This window comes from Rhea pennata, chromosome 18, assembly GCF_028389875.1.
Source record: "Rhea pennata isolate bPtePen1 chromosome 18, bPtePen1.pri, whole genome shotgun sequence".
NCBI lineage: Eukaryota > Metazoa > Chordata > Aves > Rheiformes > Rheidae > Rhea > Rhea pennata.
In genome coordinates, this window is record NC_084680.1 from 9,310,335 (window position 1) to 9,329,641 (window position 19,307).

A 19,307-nucleotide genomic window follows, 5' to 3' on the forward strand; every position below is an offset into this window, starting at 1 on the left:
TGCAGGTAGATGGCATGCATATGTTGGGAGGAGAAGCAGGGACAAAAACTCCTTGCTGTGAATCTGGCTTTTGCAATGTGCTCACTGCCCAGTGGAGATCACTTCCCAAGGAATTTACCTTACCCATGGTGTGGGTGTTTGCGCATGTGCAGGCAGCTAGAGGAGAAGGCGATGGTGGGAGGGAGGGAAAAGAGGGGACAGGCTAAAAGCCAGCAAAGTAAGGGGCAAATCTTCCCTTCCCCTGCCTGACTGGCCTTGCTGACCTACGTCATCTTCATGTGTGGCCACATGAGCCTGTTTTTTTTTTTTTTTTTTTTTTTTTTTTTTTTTTTTTAACTGATCAACTAACACTGCATATTGTAGCCTACTGCATCACTATGGTAAAATCAATTTTCCCTTTTTCTCCACAGGTACAGGTAATTACTGGTTTTTAAGATTTAATATGCACATGGATTACTTAGCAGGCATTGCTGAAGAACTGCTCAGAGCAACATGTTGATTTGGGCAATGCATCTTGGGGGTTGGATGTGGCCACAGACATGGGATACAGAGATGCGGTTGGCACCACAGGAGAGGACACAGGAGCGGCAGCGAGTGGGGCTCAGGGCTGAGGAGATCAAGGGGCTGAGCTAGGGCCGCTTGCTGGACTGGCAACCTCCATGGCTCTGCTGAGCCATCTCCACACTGTTCTCTGTGTGGGTAGCACAGCCAGGTCCCATGCAGGTCGTGCCAGAGATCCCCTTGGCTTTGCTTGGGGCAGGGATTGTGGCTCACAAAAGGCAATAAATGATAGATGGGTGTTATGGGAAAATTCCCAGGGGATAAAAGTGACACTTTATTTCATTGGTGGAGAAAGGGATCACATGCAAGCAAAAGGGACAGCAGCAGGTAGGCGGGGAAGTCTGGTGCTCCAGACCCAGGACATCTGGGCTGCATCCTGCAGAACTTTGTCCTTGTCACTTTTTCCTCCTTGGGACTTCATTTCTCCATCTGTGAGGGGTGTGGGAGGGGACCTCGACCCACCTTTTTCTAAAGGAGAGGAAGAAAATCCTCATGTTATGCTACCAATTTTTTTTTTTTTTTTTGAACTGACAGTGGTCCCTTGGTGCCGAGGACTGCAGCACAACTGCAAGGTCCCCAGGCCAGGTGGAGACTCATGGCAGTAGGACAGGTTGCAGCGGCCCCAGGCAACCACAAGGATGCTGTTCCCCATGGCAGAGATGCCTCTAGTGGCAGTGAAATCACCGGGAAATCAAGCGAATCCACGCCAAAAGCATTTGATCCCATTAGTCTTTGGGAACGCAGCTCCAAATGGTGAATCGGAGTCCGAAAGGCGCCCTGGGCGCTGCACCCGGGTCACAGGGCGGCAGCACGGCACGGTTATTAAGTGTTTATACATTGCCAAGAGAAAGACATTCCCCCGGTGCGGTTGGGAGTTGTCGACCGGGAGCTTCCCAGGCAAGGGGGGGAGATGGCCGTCTTTGTAAACCCCTTAACAAGGTGGCTTTGTCTCCACATTTAACAAGAGTCGCTCTTGGTTCTTCCCCGGGAGTTTCCCAACGGCGGCACAGGGTCCCTGAAAGCCAGCTTTATGCTCTCGCCGGGGACGCGCGGCCGGGGGGTGGCGGGAGGAGACCGGCGGGGATCAGAGGGACACAAGGGCTCTTCTGCCCGCCCGCCCGTGACAAAAGGCTGCCCTGGGGGGACAGGGCGTCAGAGCCCAGCCTGCACGGGTGGGGGGAGACCTACGGAGGCGGCCGGCCGCGTGGGTCGGGAGCCCATCTGGTCACTGCGTGGCGGCGGGCAGCAACCCGGCCGTGTGCGGGGAGGGCGAGAGGCACATGAGAAAGCCGGTATCACCACCAGGATGGGGAAGGCATAGGTAGGTAACCGGATCTGTGGGCTGGTAGTGCCTCCTGGCCCTCGCTGCTCGTTTGCTCCAAGGGAGAGGAGAAACAGGAGGTGGCAGCCCCATGGTGGCCAACCTGTGCGCTGGGGTGTTAAACACACACGGCTCCAAGGATGACCCAATCTGAACGGTGCTGGCTCCGCACTGGCCACGTGCAGAAGAAAGTGGGACAGCTCATGAGTGGTGTTCGCTATGAGGGATCTCTTGGTAGTGGTGCAGGCCTGGAAGCTCATCTCATTTCCCTGTGCCTACGTTGGCGTCTGCCTGAGATGCCCTCTCCAGCCATCTCTCCCTTCCCCGGGGGCTCCCGACAGCCTTCACTTGGTTTAGGAGCTTTTGCTCTTTGCTAATCCCAGCAGCAAGCGCCCCATTTTGTCTCCCCCCAGCCATCTGCCTCCGCACTCTTCCTCCTACCTCAAGTCCCCCGTGCAGATTTACTATCATGCCTTAAAACCGCGTCCTAGCGCCAGGGTCAGGTGTCACGGCAGCCCCTCATCGATTTGTTTTACCTCCCCTTGGCTAAAGCACTTTGGCCCTGGCCCCGCGGCATCGCATCAGGCTTCCCCCGACCCCTCGTGCTCCCCTTGCCCACCCCAGGCTCGGGGAAACCTCTGCGAAGACCTGGGGCCGTGGGCGGGCTGCCAGCTGAGCCGCTGAACTCCGACCCCCGCGGGGCACCTAATGCATCTCCTTGGTTTATCTGAATCAATATTTCCATAAAAGCGAGGAAGAAACCCCAGGCGGGGAGGCCAAGGGGGGCCTGCTTGTTTGCAAAACTCCACGGCTGGTTTAGTGCTTTACCCCAGCGGGTTCCCTGCTGGGGCCAAGTGGAGAAGTGCTACCTCAGAGCCCAAAACCATGGGTTTTAGTCCAGATTGGGGCTTTGGGGGACTCCTTATTTCAGCAAAAGTTTGTTGCTTGCAGTGAGATGTGTTGAGACTCTGGTTGGGGGGTAGGAGGAGAAAAGGCTCTTCATGCCAAGAGGCACAAACATACGACCAAAAGTCAGTTCCTCACCCCATGCTTCTTCCAGCCTGGCTCCCTGTGCTGACCTAATTTGGGGACCAAGTGTGGCAGTGGCATGATGGGCAGTGTCTTCAGCCCATGAGGCCAGGAGCTGGAGTCATGTCAGCCTCAGCACACAGGGAGCTGCTCTGCCATGGGAGATACACATCAGCTTCCTGAGCCCAAGCAGCAGACTGCAAAAATGAGGCAAGACTGGGATGGCAATGCTCAACCCTCCCTGGCAAGCGCCCTTGTGTGGTTTGGCTACCCGCTGGGGATGCTCAAGGTACTGGGTCTCTTGCCCTTGTGTCTCCAGCTTGATTAGGGGAGTCAAGGCAGAGAAAACAAGGCTGACCCTCAAATACACGCAACCTGCAATGGTCCATGTTGAACTCACCATGCCTTCAAAACCCCTGCTGCTGCGGCCCAGCCGCAACCCGACCGTTGTTTAATGGACATGGCAAATCATCTGCTGTCAGAGTTAAGTAGGAAAGGAGTTCTCCTGCACTCCATCTGGATCGGATGGGTGATTTTAGTGTTTACAAAGCCAACGATCAATAGCCAAGAGGTGGGAAGTGCCCCCCCAGGCTTCTCAAAAAGGCTAGGATGGGAGCACAAGGTGGGAGAGGGATCCCTGCAGGTCCCCTGTTACTGGGGCAGTGATGGAGGTGGTGCGATGGTGGCACCTCCCTCATCTTAGGCACTACTAGCTGCACGGGTGGCTCACAGCTGGACACAGCTGGGCAAGCCTAGCACAGGGTAACTGCACGTATCCATTCACAGGGGCGGACGGGGAGACAGCATCCCTATAACAAGGTATGCTAAAGGAAGTTTCTCAAAGTGATGGGGAGCATCCACCCCATGGTGTCCCTGGCTTTCCCATGTGCCACGGCAGGTGCCGGCAACTCTCAGGGCTGCAGCCATGGTGGTGGCATCTCCATGGGGTGCTGCACTGGGAGCCAGGGCAGATGCAAGGCAGCACGGGCGTCCCGAGGAGAAAGCAGGGGGCTCTTGGCACCTCTGCCTTTTGCTTTCAGCTTCTCCCTCTTGCTATTTATCGGTGACTTTTGTCCTTGGCCAGCTTAGCGGCTGAAAGGGGCTGTATTATATCACACGTAGGCAGCTCCTGGGGGGAGAGGGCCGTGCTTTCTGCTCGAACAAAGCGCGGGTTGGCTAATTCCCCTCTCCTCCCGCGGCACCCGGGTCCCATCTGGTTGACACAGTTTGCTCCAGTGTCTCCTGCTATTAAGCCCCCAATTGCCTGTTTGAATCGCTCTCGCTCCCTGCTCTCCCCCCGCCACCCCGCACCCTCGGCCCCTTTTCTTGTTTTATTTTTCATTTTCCCCAAAGCCGAACAGAACTTGCTTAATAGAGTGATGTCAGATGTGTGCAAAACAGACCAATAAAACCTAATGCATCCCCCGCTTTGTCTGCCAGCCTCTCTAGTGCCTAACATTTTCCACTTGGAAAACCACTTAAAACACATCAGCAACAATCCCACACAAAACAGCCACTTGTTGGCTAATTGTGCCGAGTACCTGCGTCCTCCACATTTCGCTTTCCTGCCGGGGAGGGTCGAACCCTGCCGGAGGCCAGTGCCCCGGGCTCCCCACGGGAGCAATGGGGAGCCGAGAGCCCTCAGCACCCGCAAGGATCAGCCCCTCCGTTGCAGCGGCTGGCAGGGATGCAGGACGAGGACTTTCCTGTCCCCAGTGCTGGTGTCCTGGGCACATCCCTGAGCCTGACTAAGGCTTTGCCCCCCCCCCCCCCATGCCCTGGCAGTGATGGGGCACAGCTGGTGGAGGTTAAATGACGCTCAGGCGGGAGCCGTGGAGAGGAAATTGCTTCAAGGAGCTGGCAGGTTCCTGTCCTCCTGGTTCCCACAGTGTCTCCTGCCCTCGGGACCCTGCAGAGCTGTCCCCTGGCTGCTGCATCACCCTGACCTGCTGCTCTCCCTCCTCGTCCCGGCCAGCGTGGAGCCTGCAAGGCAACTGTGGGGAGCACCGGGATCGCGAGTGCTGGGGTCAGCCAGAGCTGGTGGTCCCGGAGGCGGGAGCAGGGCTTGAGGCCACTCTGTCATGGGAAGGCAGGATGTATCCAAGTTGCATGAGCAGATGGACCAGGTAGAGCCGCTTAGGTCTCTCTGTTGTAGCCAGGTGGCTGCTAACACCTTCCTCCAGCAATGAATCAGGCCGACCAGCTGCTGGGGCATCGAGACCCAGTGGGGAGGGAGGAGAGTGCTGGGAGTGCTTTGGTGACTGGTGACTTTTTGCTCACCGTGTGCAGTCTGGGATGATGGTTCTGGGTGCTGGAGGCCGGGGAGGTGTGAAGAGTGGCTTGCTGCCCCATGGGGGCAGGAGAAAGTTCCCCTATATATTGGAAAGCGGCTGGTGGGTTTCCATCCCTGGGAAATAGGGGCAGCCAGCAGTGATGGAGATGCAGGAGTGTGTTGGAGGGGCAGGTAAGGTTGATGTGAGAGACGATGGGTGGCATTGGTTAGGTGTCTGTGCCGGGAATGGGGCAGTGGGACCTGAACCTGGACCTAACAGAGGAGCATCCAAAAACGGCAGGTAAAAATAGAGGTACAGCCAGGGAACGGTACTCATGGGAGTCTGTGCAAACCTTTCAATGCCGTCTAGCACCCCTGGCCCACTGCAGCCGTCTCTGGCGGCCGTGTGCTGTCTCCTGCAGCTGTAGGCACCAGGACAGGTGAACAGCGGATGCAACAGCCGCTGCAAGTAGCTCTGCCCCAGAGCAGGCTTTCTCTACACTGGCCACGCACCTAAGTGGCAGGGGGAAGAAGGGGTTAAGTAGAGCCAGCAGAAATCAGAGGATTACAGGTTTGTTGCCGGACTGTCCCATCTGTCACGAGCACAAAGACGAGCCCTGTCTCGGGCTGGGCTGTCAGCAAAGAGCCCACTACATTAGGACTCCATTAGGAGAGACTAGCGGTGGGAAATGGCAGCTGTCAGGGCACTATCATTTCTCCGGTAATTCCTTGGACTCGCTTCTCAGCTGCGCTTAAATAGCAGTTCTACCTACTGGGCCAATTTTGCATTTTCTTCCTCCCACTGATCTCCTCCTTTCTTTAAAGCTGCAGCGCTCGCTCCTCGGCTTGGCTGTGTGCCGCGGCCGGGTGGCATCACTGCCCGCTGCTTCCCTGCAAGGAGAAGGGCTGGTGGTTTATAGCTTCGTGGGCATATATGGACCTGCATGCCTACCAGCCCAGTCCGCAGTGGTGGCTGCTAGCTCAGCACGGGGACTTGCTGAGTCCTGGTGGGCTGCTAGTGTAGCCTGACAGTAACATAAACTGGTGCTGGTTCAAAGCTGCCCTCCCCTTGGTGCTGGTAGCCCCACACACCTAAAGCAAGCATGCACGCAGGTCAGCCTTAGCAGGACGTCAGCATCCGGGACGTCCGTCCTAGGAAAGCCACAGCAGCGAGGCCAGTGCCTGCATGACCTTCGAGCGGTTACTCTGGGCTTGCTGCTCCAGGACCTGGGTAACTAGGGTGGGATGGAGCTCCTGCAGAGCTGTGTGGGCTGCCCTGACTTGCACAACAGCAGTGCAGGGGTCTGAGAGGGACCTCGCGACCCGCTGGCCTCCAAGGAGCGAGCTTGCGGTCTGCAAGGACGAGCCCATCGCTGCTGCTTTTCTGATCAGCTCCTTTTCCGTATTGGGCTCTGGAAGCTGTGGCCTCCTGGGCTCTGGAAGATGTTGAAGTAAGCACAAGCAGCCATCAGCTGCTATATTTTCCCCATATTATGGAGTGTCCTTCCTGTCTCCTGCATGCTGGGACTCTCTCCACGCTGCTAGATGTTTCCCAAGCTGTGCTGGTGCCTGAGCCCAGCTGCCCTCTGCATTTACTGCAGGGAGCCCTGGGGCTTGCTGGGCAGCACCACTCTGCGAGCAGGGCTGGCTGGGGCCAGCATGGCAGGACAGCACACGGGAGCAGGGCTGGAAGTGCATCTGGTGACCACAGGCTTTGCTGGAGCAGTTTTTTTCTCTAATGACCAAATCTGCCCAGTCTTTTGGCACTTAAAGATTCTCCTGGCTTGGGCTCCTTGGTATGCTGATGACCCCTTGGGGGCACGATGCTCTCCGGCGGGTGCATGGTCTTAGAATAACCATCCCTTATGTCATTGTCATGTCTGACCTAGAAATAAAATGATGGCCAACGAGGTTTTGCTGTTGGCCAACAAGGCCTGGAAACTCTCACGACATGCAGAGAGCACCCACTCCGGGAGCAGCCTTTGGGAAGCACCTCGGCATGGCCAGGACCCCTCACCATCCCCACAGAGCCTTGGCTGCATATCCAGCAGGGTCCCATGCTCACACCTCCGCGGGGAGCATTTTGGGCTGCCTGCACCATGCTCCTCGCCGCGTGTCCCGCCAGGCCCCGCGTGGCCGCCAGGGAGCCGTCACGGCAGCCGTGCTCCCTGCGGAGCCTCCTTTGCCAGCGGGCGATCAAAACAAACACTTCTGTGGGTAAGTGCATTGCAGTGGTGCTCGAAATAAATAACTAATTTCTCCCTACATGATCTCAAGGAGCAGGAGAGGCGTGAATAGCAGGGCCCGGTGTCGGGCTGACTGGACTCCCCGGTGCGGTAATTCTGAGGATGACAAACATAAGCCAAAGGAAAATGTTGAAAAATGGGCACTTCCCGCAGCCCTGAGCAAAGGAGCTATTGCAGGGTTTGGAAATAACGAAGGCAAAAAGAGGGAGAGGGGGGAATTTTCTCATTGAGACCAAGTGAAGTGCCAAACAAGCTGCTATTATGGTGGCTTTGAGAGGCACAGGGAGGGGGTGTTCAAGAGGAGACGGGGGAAGAGAGGAGGGAGAGATGGCGGGGAGAGGAGAAAGGAGAGAAGGCTGGAGGAAGGGAGACAGAGGGGAAGAAGGAGTGAGAGAGATGGGAAGACTGGGAAGAAGAGAAGAAGCGAAGAGCGAGTGGGAAGGTGTGAGGTGAAGTGTGGGAGAAGTTGTGGGATGGTGGCAGGGCCATCACGCGCGCACTCCCCGTCCCTCGCTCCGGGGTCTCCCGCAACTCCCCTTCCGTCCCCCACCCTGGTCGCTGGCCACTTTCCACCCCCCCTCACCCACCACCACCAAAAAAAATCCATCAGAAAGAAGGAAAACAAAATATCTACAGTTGTCGAGACAAGGAGAGAAAAATAGAGGCAAACATCCATAATTTTCTCTGTGGGGCTTTGCAGTAATTGAGCCATTTGGATAAAAATAAAGGCAGCAGGCCCTTTAGGTAAGAGGAGCTTTTGCAATCCAAGAAGCCTGAATTATGTGCCTTGTATCACTTGAAATCCCCCACCCCATCACCCCCCTCCGCCTCCCCCATGCGACACCAAACCACTTTTCCTTTTCTTCCTCTTCTCCTTTTTTTTCTTTCTTTTTTTTTTCTTTTTTAAGTACCCTGTCAAACGTCGTCCGATGAGAAGAGAATTTCAGCTGTCACAACTAATTTCAGAGCGCGTGTGTGTGAAGGTGTGTGTGTCTCGGGAGTGGGGACGGCGGGGGGAGAAGGGTGATGGAGGTGTAGAATCACTCCTCTTCCTTTTTTTTTTTTTTTTTTTTCTTCCCTCAAAAGGAAGATTTACATCAGAAATTTGTTTCTGGAAGTGTTTAAGGCCTGTAATTTCCTCCTTTTCATTGCTGCCTGATGTCTTCTTACTGCCTCACCTGGCTTTCTGCCCGCAGCGCAGACCCAGCGCCGCGGCCCGCGTGCCCGGATGCTGCCGCACGTCGGCGCTCCCTGCTCCGCGTGGGGCTCGCGGCTCACCCAGCCGGGGACACGAACCTCCTTGCGTGGCTTTTTCCATCATCTGGCCCATCCGAGCCCTTCCTGACCCATAGAAAGCTTCAGTGTTTTGGCTTTAGAGGAGCCCCCGACCATGCTACGGCCCAGCCACTGGGGTCTCGCTCGGTATAAATCATCTTCTCTTTTTGCAAGATTGCTCAGTCTGAGTACCTTTACCCCTCAGCCCAATTCTTACGCAGGAGGTGAGCCAAGGTGGCTCCACGAGGCATTTGCATCACTAGCTGGTGATCAAGGCTGCCAAAACTTAGTTCTCAAAGACAGCAAGGCAGCTCCAAGTGCAGTGACGGGCCTGGCAAAATGAAGACATGGGTTTTTCCTGTTTGCATCCTAGCACTGGAGACTTTTGGCTCCACATTTTGTAAGATGTTTTTCAGCCATCTTGAGGGCTGGGAACTCGAGGGTGATAGGTTGGTTTTACTTGGCTGAAATTCGCAGGTAATATCCTGTCTGCGGCAGCCACATCCTTGAGGAACCGATGCTCCAATTGCCAGACCTGTGGTGACATCCTAAGCACCGTGCTGCCAACAGGGAAGCGTGGGCTCACCAGCAGAGCCGGACTTCAGGTGCAGGCAGGCGCCAGGTTTGAGTGACATGCGTTGCAGGCCTTCGTGGCAGAGGAAAATCAGGGTCCTACCGCACTTGTGGAGCAGGGCAGGGGATATCCCTGTGCCTTGGGTGACATTTCTCTTGCTGGAGAAACAGATGCTCAGCTGTGAGATGCGCAGCAATGTGGGGAAATGGGAGGCAAGTGGGAGGAGCAGAAGATGCCCCAAGCGGAGTCTGGCGTGTGGCTGTCATTGGGCTGCGTGCAGGGGAAGCAGGGGTATTTTCGGGGGCTGCAGCAGTGGGGCCAGATCTTTGGAGGCAGATGAACAGCAGTGACTGGTTTTCTGTGTAGCAAGTCCTCACATCAGCCTGTCTCAGAGGTGTGCCAGTAGCATGCACTGCTGGAAGGGAGCAGAGAGGTGAAGGCTTCCCAAAGCCCAGGGCAAACAGGGCTCATAACACATCTCTGGTGTTCCTCAGACCTGATGGTCTGGTCCATGGGAAGCTCGAGGGGCTGCAGTCCATGGGGGAACTACTCTCGATCCTCACAACTGGGTTTTCAACATCCCTGACTCATCTCCTGAGCAAGGCGCTAGTGACCCCTGCTTGTCCCAGTGTCAGTTTTTGAGCTTCTTCATGCCCAGCTCACCACATTCAGTCTTGCCTGCCTGTGACTAGCTTGTCCATGATGCTGCTTCCAGCAGACCATCCTCAGGATGCCTCCACGCATGGCTCCAGGCAGCATTTTCTCCTGGCAGAGGCTTGCAAGGTTAGTCCCATTATGGAGCCATGGTCTCCCTGGGCAATGGGGGCCCCCAAAACATCTGTGAGGATAGGCTGTCTCATACTGTGCCTCTTGCCAAGTAGCTGACATTGGACACAGGGCTCACCATAGCACACTGGCAGCTCATAGCTACGGACACTTTGCCAGGACACTGCTGTCTCACTGAGCTACATCCTTCTTGAAGACCACAGCGCACCTACATCACTTGGATGGAAACATGCATCTCGAGGCAGTCTGGCTGCTGGTCGTCCAAGTTGGCAAAGAGTGTGGGGTCAGTGAACAAGTTGGGTGGGAGATGCTGAGCTCTCAATGAGAAAACTGAGATGACCCCTTCCCGCTCCAGGATCTGCCTAGGTAAACTAGCAGTTTGGGAAAGAGTCGTTCCAATGGCAAAAAGCTGCTGAAGTGCAGTGACAGAGTGACTGTGCTGATCTGGTTGTATCTTCCCAGCCAAATACAAAACAGCTTGGACTAGGAGAGGGAAAAGTCCCTTAATCCCACAAAGTAGTGCTTTGCAAGAGAGGAAGCTGCAAAGCAAGACAGAGCCCTGAGCCATCTCTGAGATGGCTGGAGAACTTGTGGTTGCTTGACTATGGTCTGAAGACTATGGCGAAGCTGAGGTGATACAGATACGCACAAGTGCTTGTTTTAAAACCTTTCTTCCTCCATAATGCTATGTTCCTGCTGCTATAATAAACAGTAATTTTGCTTAGGAAAGTGGTCTAAGCTTCTGAAAGGAGGAGATTTGGGTAATCGTCAAGACCCCTGGCATGAGAGGACATGACAGCCAGGAGACTGTGCATCTCTGAATAATAAAGCATGTTCTCTACCTAAAGGCTTCTGGAAGTTCACCAAAGTATTTCATGAGGCTCAGCAATTCCTTCCTACTAATGCAGAAGTAAGCGATATGCATAAAACTGGAGACAGCAACAAGCAGCAGAGAAGGAAACCAACAGAACTTCAGTAATTCAGGTCATAGTTTGAATCTGGAATTTAATACTCTGGCCTGGTAGTTTTGGGAAATTGGATCTTGGTCTAGTGAAACTCATACTATTTCAGGTTGCAGTGACATTACAGGGCAGGAAACCCAGGCATGCCGTTTCCTAGGATTTGACTTAGCTGCAACAGATACAAGCAGCCCTGACATACAGTCCCACATGGGCTACATTAAATGAACAAATATGTAAAATACTTCAGGATCTGCAGCATTCAATGCCATAGTCAAATAGGAGCTGCTATTTCGGGCTCATCTTGTAAACTCAGCCAAAAATGAAGTCTGCTGTGGGCTGTAATTTAGGAGATACCATCTCTCACCCTTTCATGCATATGCACCTGGGTGGGGATATTTTAGGTCAAGGCTCCTATGATTCTAAGCTGGGGTGGCCGATCAACAGCATATTGGCAGATCTGGCCTCCTAGCCCGTTTAATGGTGGCATCAATTCCCTCCTTTTGCTTCCCTCACACTGTTTGTAGACCCAAAGCCTGCTGCCTTTTATCTTTCCTTCTCGTGCGATAAGACATGTCCTTATCACAGGATGAGGCGGTATTGTGATATGGCTGGAGGATACATGACCATTCAGTCTCATAACGAGTGTGTGTTTGATCACCCGATAGGACTTGCACCTACGAAGCAGATCGTGTGACATGGATGGCTATATACTGGCTGCACGATAGCTGCGTGTCCTCTTATACAACAGGGAAGAGGCCACCATAACCGGCCTCCAGTGCCTCAGGAAGAGGTGGTGTGGCCATCCCAAGAGAAACAGCGCGTACCCGCAGCTGTCGTGTCCGATAGCCACATCTGCATACAAAAGTTATCCAGAGAACATGCCACTGCTGCTCTGCAGGAGCCTAAATGAGGCTCGCACACAGTTAGACCCACGGGAAGTGCCACTATCAGTCAGATGTCAAGGACTGTTGGTGCATGCAGTAAGGGTTGTGCGTTAGTGCCTTGATCTAGGAACTATCTTTGAATGTTCTTTGCATTAATCCTTGACTAACTGGTCCTTGCATCATCCTGAGGTTTCCTACTTGTTCCTTGCAGTGGGAGGGTTTTGTGACTAAGAAATGAATCAGATCTTGGGGATTTGGCCCAGAGGATGTAGGCGGTGCCAAAACATCTTGCAGAGCTCAAATTACTTTTGGAACAGGACATTTAATAAAAACGGCATTGCTCTCTGAACAGGCCTGCACCCCACACTGCTGCACTTAGTTAAAAATCTTAAGACCCCACTGCGATGTCTCCTGCAGACAGGCGGTACTTGTCGGGATTGCGCTTGCAGGCGGTGATGATGATGTGTCCCTCCCAAGGAGTAAAACTGCAGTAAAACTGTTCGTGTTCAAGGACACAGTAAAATTCCAGTCTGGATCTAAACTATAACAGCCTGATCCTGCCTGTCAGTGTAGTGTATCTAACTCTGATCGCAGTGCCCCACGACAGCCAAGCACCTCCTAACAGGCTCAGCATGGCTCTGCTTTGGAAACCACATTCCTCAAAGAAATGCAGGAAAATAAGACATGGAAACAGGCATTCTGGGACAATATTTTCACAGAAGGTGTTGAACACTGACTGCTATGAGGGTGCTTTGGCAGACGGTGGCCACTCCTACAGCAGGAGCACAGACAGCAGAGAAACACGTGCAGCCAGGCAGCGATGGCACAACCAGGCACGGTTAAGAATCTTGCAGGAACAGAAAGAGCAGTTTAGGTTTAGAGGCTCTAGGCTGTATTTTGCTGCCATGCAAAGTGCTTTCTCCTCTTGTTCGGTGCTGCAGACACCAGGACTGACAATATGAGGCACGAATGAACCCATCCAAAGCGCACAGGCAGCAGTAGCTAAGCACCACTGCACGCACCAAGCATGGTGCCACGTGTTGTGGGGGGAGAGGGGCAGTACGGGTGGGTTTTGGTTTGCTACCCGAATCCCGGGGGGCCTGGGGCAGGGCAGGTCCCTGGGCCGTGCTGCTGGCGCTGCCTCACGCCCCAGGAGAGGGAAGCGCGGGAGGCCGGTGTGCACAAGGAGGAAACGGGGTTTTGGAGGCCAGCGCACCAGCGAGAGGGGGTCACGCTGTCAGGCTGCGCGCCTCGCGGGCCCCGGCACGCTGCGGAGGCCGCGTTGCGGGGCTCATGCCGCAGCAAACCTTAGAAAAGTCGTGGTGGGGCCGTGCTCGCCCTCCGCCTCGGTTCGGCCCGGGGCGGCGTTTCCATGGGGCGCCGCGCGGCTGGCTGGGCGCGCCGCGGCCACCCTCCCCGAGGCCCTTGCGGGGGGTGTTTAGGCTGGCGGGTGGTGTTTTTGTTGGCAAAGCCGAACGGGCTGTGGGCGCAGTGTGGGTTAGCAGCGTGGGGCGCCCCCCCAGCCAGCCCTGTCGCTATGGGGCGCGCCGACCCAGCAGCGAACGGTGGGGTCTCCCCTCAGCGCAGGCCCTGCCTCCCCATGGGGCTGGCTGCCCCACCATGGCTCAACACCCCCTGCCCCACCAGCGCCTCCCCACACCACAGGCCTTATCCCCTCCCATGGGGCTCCCCATAGCAAGGCCCTATCCCCCCCCCAGGGGGCTCCTCCAGCCCTGCCCCTGCCATGGGGCTCTCCCCACCATGGGGCTCCCCACAGCCCTGCCCCTGCCACGGGGCTCTCCCTGCCGTGGAGCTCCCCACAGCAAGGCTCTGCCCCTGCCATGGGGCTCTCCCCGCCGTGGGGCTCCCCACAGCCCTGCCCCTGCCATGGGGCTCTCCCCACCGTGGGGCTTCCCACAGCCCTGCCCCTGCCATGGGGCTCTCCCCGCCGTGGGGCTCCCCACAGCCCTGCCCCTGCCATGGGGCTCTCCCCGCCGTGGGGCTCCCCACAGCCCTGCCCCTGCCACGGGGCTCTCCCCACCGTGGGGCTCCCCACAGCCCTGCCCCTGCCATGGGGCTCTCCCCACCGTGGGGCTCCCCACAGCAAGGCTCTGCCCCTGCCATGGGGCTCTCCCCGCCGTGGGGCTCCCCACAGCCCTGCCCCTGCCATGGGGCTCTCCCCACCGTGGGGCTTCCCACAGCCCTGCCCCTGCCATGGGGCTCTCCCCACCGTGGGGCTCCCCACAGCAAGGCTCTGCCCCCCCCCTTCGTGGGGGGTGGGCTGCACGTGAGCGGCCGTGACGTCACGGTGCGAGCCCCCCGGCCCCGCCCCGCGCTGCCCTCCCCCGTCCCGGCGTCCCCTGCCCTCCCCCCTCGTCCGGCCCCACTTCCGCCGGAAGTGGGGGGCTCTTTCCCTTTCCGGGTGCGGGTCCCCGGGCGGAGCGGCGGGACGGCGCGGCGGCGGCGGCGGGCGGGCGCGGGGCGCGTGTCATGGCGGAGCTGGCGCAGGGGCAGAGCGCAGCGCCCGTGGGGATCAAGCCCGAGGGGTTCGTCGACGCCCTGCACCGGGTCCGGCAGGTAACCGCCGGCTGGCGAGCCCCGCCGCGGGGCCGGGAGGAGGCCGCGGCGCCGCCGCTAGGCCGCGGGGCTGAGGCTAGGCGAGGAGCCGCCGGGAGGGGGAGGGTCGCGGCGCCGTTGCTCTCTCCCGGGAGCCCGGGGCCAGAGGCTCCTCTCAGCCGGCCCTGGCAGGGCCCGTGGCTGCGACTGACCCTTCCGGGCCGCTGGGAGGGGAGCAGGCCGCGGGGCGGCCGGCGGAGGGGCTGGGGCGGCCGCGGGGCTCGCCTGATGGTCTCTGTGCCGCATGGGTTGAGGCCAGGGCTTGTGACATGGCAAAAGCACTGCTTCTCGGTGAAGGAGGCAGTTTGCTGCTTGTGGGAGCTCTCCTCTGCCAAACTGCATTTTTAAACTTTGTAATGAGTAGGGGTGAGCTATCGCTAATTTATTTTTTAAACAAATCCTTAATTGTGCTCTAAACTAGTCAATAGAAACTCTAGCAGAAGGAAAGCTTTGCTTCTCCTCTTCAGAGGAAGAGGGAAGGGAGTGTGAATTACTCTCCAAAGCAATCTCAGAGCTTTTGCAGTGTTGAACTGGAAACTCTAGAAGAAAGACATGAGCCCTGCAAAAATCAATGCTCCTTTATTTAGTATAGGATACTGCAAACATTTTGTGCTCCTAAGTTTGTGAAAAGTGGCTTCGGAAACAGGAAGCTGTTGCTTGGCAAACTTTGCTTGCTGTACAAATTTTGTGACTCTTCATCACTTTTCTTGTTCCATGTTTGTCACAGGTGTTAATTCCAGCTTTGAACAAGTTGCTCTTTACTTGTGCTTAGTAACTGCGCATAATATGCAACAAGGTACGACTCACTGCTAGGACCAAGGCCCACCTGATGCTTGAAGACTCTGACTTTACTGTCTTTCCAATGTTACAGGCAAAGTGAGAGAATCTCCTTCTGTTGCCCAGCCTTCCTTTTTTTTTTCGTTTAACTGAGACGCTTGTGAAGAAAGAAAGCTGGACCAGGAGACCTTTCAAGCGATCATTCTAATGGAACTTAAGTGGCTTATGGTCGCTTGTGGCTTGGTTGTGAATTGGTATGGCAGCAGATGCTTGTTCTGTGCTGTCTTCAGTAAACTGTACAGAAGCAGTAGCTGTCCTAGATGAATGTGTTGCACCTTTCCAGAAGAACACACAAGCTAGTTTGCTCTTCACCTGTTGATTTAAAGCCTTATATCTAAGCTTACATATTGTGGTATGTAGCAGACAAGTTACGTATTAGCTGTGTTCCAGATGAGGCCACATGTCACATTTTTCAGTGTCTGACAAAGCACTGTGTCCTTGATGGTATGTGATGTCTGAAAGGTTTGCTAATAGTCCAGGATTATCTACGTGATGCGGTTGAATTGGAAAGTATTGCAGCTGCGTTTGTCTTGACTTGGTCTTCTATTACTGAAGCTCTTTAATTGCAAAAATATCTCATTGAATATCTGGTATTTTCTGCCTGTTAGCAGTTGAATAATCTTTGAACAACCTGGTTAGATAGAAGAAAATAATCCATTATTTGCTGATCAGTTGCAGCTTGTTGAAACTATTTTGTGAGTGTATGAAAAGTGCCATGGTATATGCCACTCACCTGATCAGTAAGAGATTAAAGTGGAGTGTCTAGGACTGTGTTAAACTGAAATGCAGAGCTACCTGAAAATTGGTTCTGATCTATCTTGTATGATTGCTGTTGTCAAATTCCTAGAGAAAGTTAGGGTGCCTTGTATGTCCATATATGAAAGAGACAGAAATAATTCCATAATTTTTTTATGGTTATTTACTCTGATTTTGTTGGTCTTACTGGTTAAATTCTTTGTACTGTGATGTATGTGTTGGGTTTCCTTGAATGTGTTGGGGAAGCTTCAGAACCTTCAAGGCTGCAAACTTCAAGTCAGGCACTATAGTGTAGCGATCTCTGTGGTATCTTTCTCACTAAAAAAACTGTGTGAGAAATGTGAGCTGTACATGTGCTCTTGTGAGTGCAGTTGCCTACATTTTTGCAGTGAGTTGCATGCTGCCTGATGAATGTGATTTTCATTAATATTTGTGGAATGAAAAGACTCATTTGCAAGTGCAAAACCATATTTTGCCTTTGTTTCCCTTCCTTCTGTTCTCCTCCTCCTGGAAATCCTTGATTTAATCTAGTTCCGTAGAGGCTTTGTAGGGGATTAGGTAGTCTTCTACTGCCCAGGTATGACAGGACTAAATAATTGTCATTGAGGACTTGTTATTGAATACAAATTAAGATGATCTTAGTTCCCAAATGGACAGATATTTACCTCAACAAACCTAGCAATTTGAGATGAACTTTTTTGACTGAGAACTAGGTGGGATGTAAGGCAGTTACTCCTAACATTTCTCTGGTGGTGATGGCAGAGCTTTCATTAAATATGTTTAATATTTGCCTGAGCTACACTGATCTGGTAGGTAGGTGTCAAGTATTTTAGTACTTATAACCAGTGTCATAGCCTTTTCTTGAGTATTTCTTTTGCTGTAAGGGAGGGAGATAGAGGAAGAAAAATTTCAGTGTTAGTTCTTGTTTCCCCAGTGTGAGCATGGCATCCCTGGTTTGACATCTGAACTCTTTCAAAGTTTAATCTGACACTTAAGATTAGAATTCAAATATATTAAATTCAGTTCTCATGAGGATCATAATACTGAACTTGAGCTACAGCATACAGTGCTTGATTATTAATAATAACTAAACTATTCAGGATAGCAAAGACTTTGCTGATCAGTCACAGGAACTGCATTCTTCAAAGGCATTGTGAAGTGAGCTGACATAAGAACTCTAATACTTTCAAAAGAGGTAACACATACGTTGCTTTTGATGTTTGCAGTGGACTTGCTTGGACTTCTGTATAGTTTTAAAATGTCTGAGGTATAATAAAAAGCACTTTTACAAATGAATGCTAAGGCTTTGAGGTAGGCTGTCTTGCTTCTTCTGGACTGCGTCTCATTTGAGTGGATTAACTTGGAGCTCGTATGCAGTGATTAGTCTGTACATTGAAGCAGCTGATCTTAGGCAGAGTGGCTTTTCTGCCACTTTTTGGAGTGGGGTAGAGGGAGAGGATGTTTGTGCTCCTTTTGATTTATGAATAGGAAAATAAGCAGAACTGCTGGCTCTTTGGACAGTCTTTGAGGCTTATTCTCGTTAACAGAACAGTGTCTTGCTTGGTTCATGCCTCTCTCCTGTTCTCCTTGGCAGTTTTATTTTCAGTACAACACATTAATTTGCAGGACTAATTGATTCCCTCTTTGTATATGTCCTTCTTGTAATCTGTTTTACGTATTGTCTGAATCTGAATGTCTCGGAATGGTGAAAAGAAGAAAGGCTATAGCCTGCTAAGCCTGTAGGGTGTTGTCTTCGGTACCTTGGAAGCAGGTGAATGGCCTGAGACTTACTGTGAGTTTTATCAGGTCTTGCATCTAAAATCTCTTTAATATCAAGCTTCCACTTCTAATTTTCTGCAGGAAGGAGAAAGGATTTAAGACTTTATTCTCTTTATTCCCCTTTGGACTATTCTTTCAGATCATCCTCAAAAAGATTTAGGGTAAATTATTTGCTATTATTGTAGCATTTAGGAAAACCATTTGTGACATAGCAGTTAAACAACTGTGGATGGTTTTCCCGCTCCTGCAGTGCTCTGGAGAAATGGCTGTTGTGCTAAGTTGAGGATTCTGCGTGATAAATGGGAAGAGTAGCAGCAGCACTAGAATTGTCTAAAGATTCAGATGACAGTGCTTCACTTTTTTCACATCCTGCTAATATCTGGAATTTGTGATATTATTAGTTACTGTTCTTTTTCAGAGTGGCCTGGAAAGCTGCTTCCCTGAAGCTAGGCATTTCTTTTGAAAGCTGAATTCTGCAAATACTGGTGGTGTGGGTCTTGTGTCTGGCAAATAAGTTTAATTTCTGAAAGAATTTAGATTACCATTTTAAAGGGGGCTAAAGGTATAGGAGGATAGAAATGCAAGACATAGCAAGAAAAAAAAAAAGAATACTTAAACAATAGCAGAGCTTTCCATTTGCATCAGTGGCTTCATTTTATCTTTCTCTTAAATTGCAAAGCACACACAACTTCCCCATGCTCTGCCACCCCCAACTTTACTATTGCAGTTCTGTAGGTCAGGTTTGTACTGTGTCCTTTAAAGTGTTGTTGGGAGAGTCTAATTTTGGGGGGATTCAATGCAGCAACAGTTCCATGGTAGTGAGGCTTTTCCCATTGTGTTTTAGAGTTCAACAGAATAAATGTATTGTTTTTTTAAAAAAAAAAAAAAAAAAAAAAAAAAAAAAGAAGCCTGATGACTGACATGCTGGGGGACAAAAGCGATGGCTAGCAGTACATTACTCAAGGTCATTTAGTCAGATAAGAGCTAGGTCTGCTTACTTTTGCTATGTTCTAACTTTTCTGCTTATCTCCCGGCAGAACCTGTAGTAAAAACTGAAGTTCCCATTGTAAGTTAAACATAAGAAGTTGAAACTTGTTTTAACTGCTATATCTACCTTAAAAGCTTAATGCTTAATTTTGCAGGGTATTTCTTCTACTACAGTGAGATGGTTTGTTGTCTGTGTGTAAGCCAGTGGCATCTGGGAGGCTTTCGAGATAAAGGTGTACTCTTTTTTTTTTTTTTTTTTTTTTTTTTTTTTTTTTTTTTTTAAGTGAAAATGGTGCTGGCTCTCTTATTTTGACCTTTCCTGTGAGGGTTACATACAGGGAGATAGTTGTGCAGTACACAAGGGTGGGATTTGTAATATTTTCCTACTCCAGGAACCGACAGCCTTAGTGCCAGTGATCTAT

General features: G+C 52.6%; 1 protein-coding gene across 5 annotated transcripts in view; it reads left to right on the forward strand.

The window, feature by feature from the left end:
- The first annotated feature begins 14,374 nt into the window (after window positions 1-14,374).
- The window catches only part of FUBP3 (far upstream element binding protein 3), a 42,229-nt gene continuing 37,296 nt past the window's right edge, over window positions 14,375-19,307 (forward strand). For all 5 annotated transcript variants that reach the window (XM_062590863.1, XM_062590866.1, XM_062590865.1 and 2 more), the window contains exon 1: window positions 14,375-14,487. In XM_062590863.1, coding sequence (XP_062446847.1) covers window positions 14,401-14,487 — 87 coding nt within the window. In that variant the 5' untranslated portion in view covers window positions 14,375-14,400. The remainder of the gene's footprint in view (window positions 14,488-19,307) is intronic.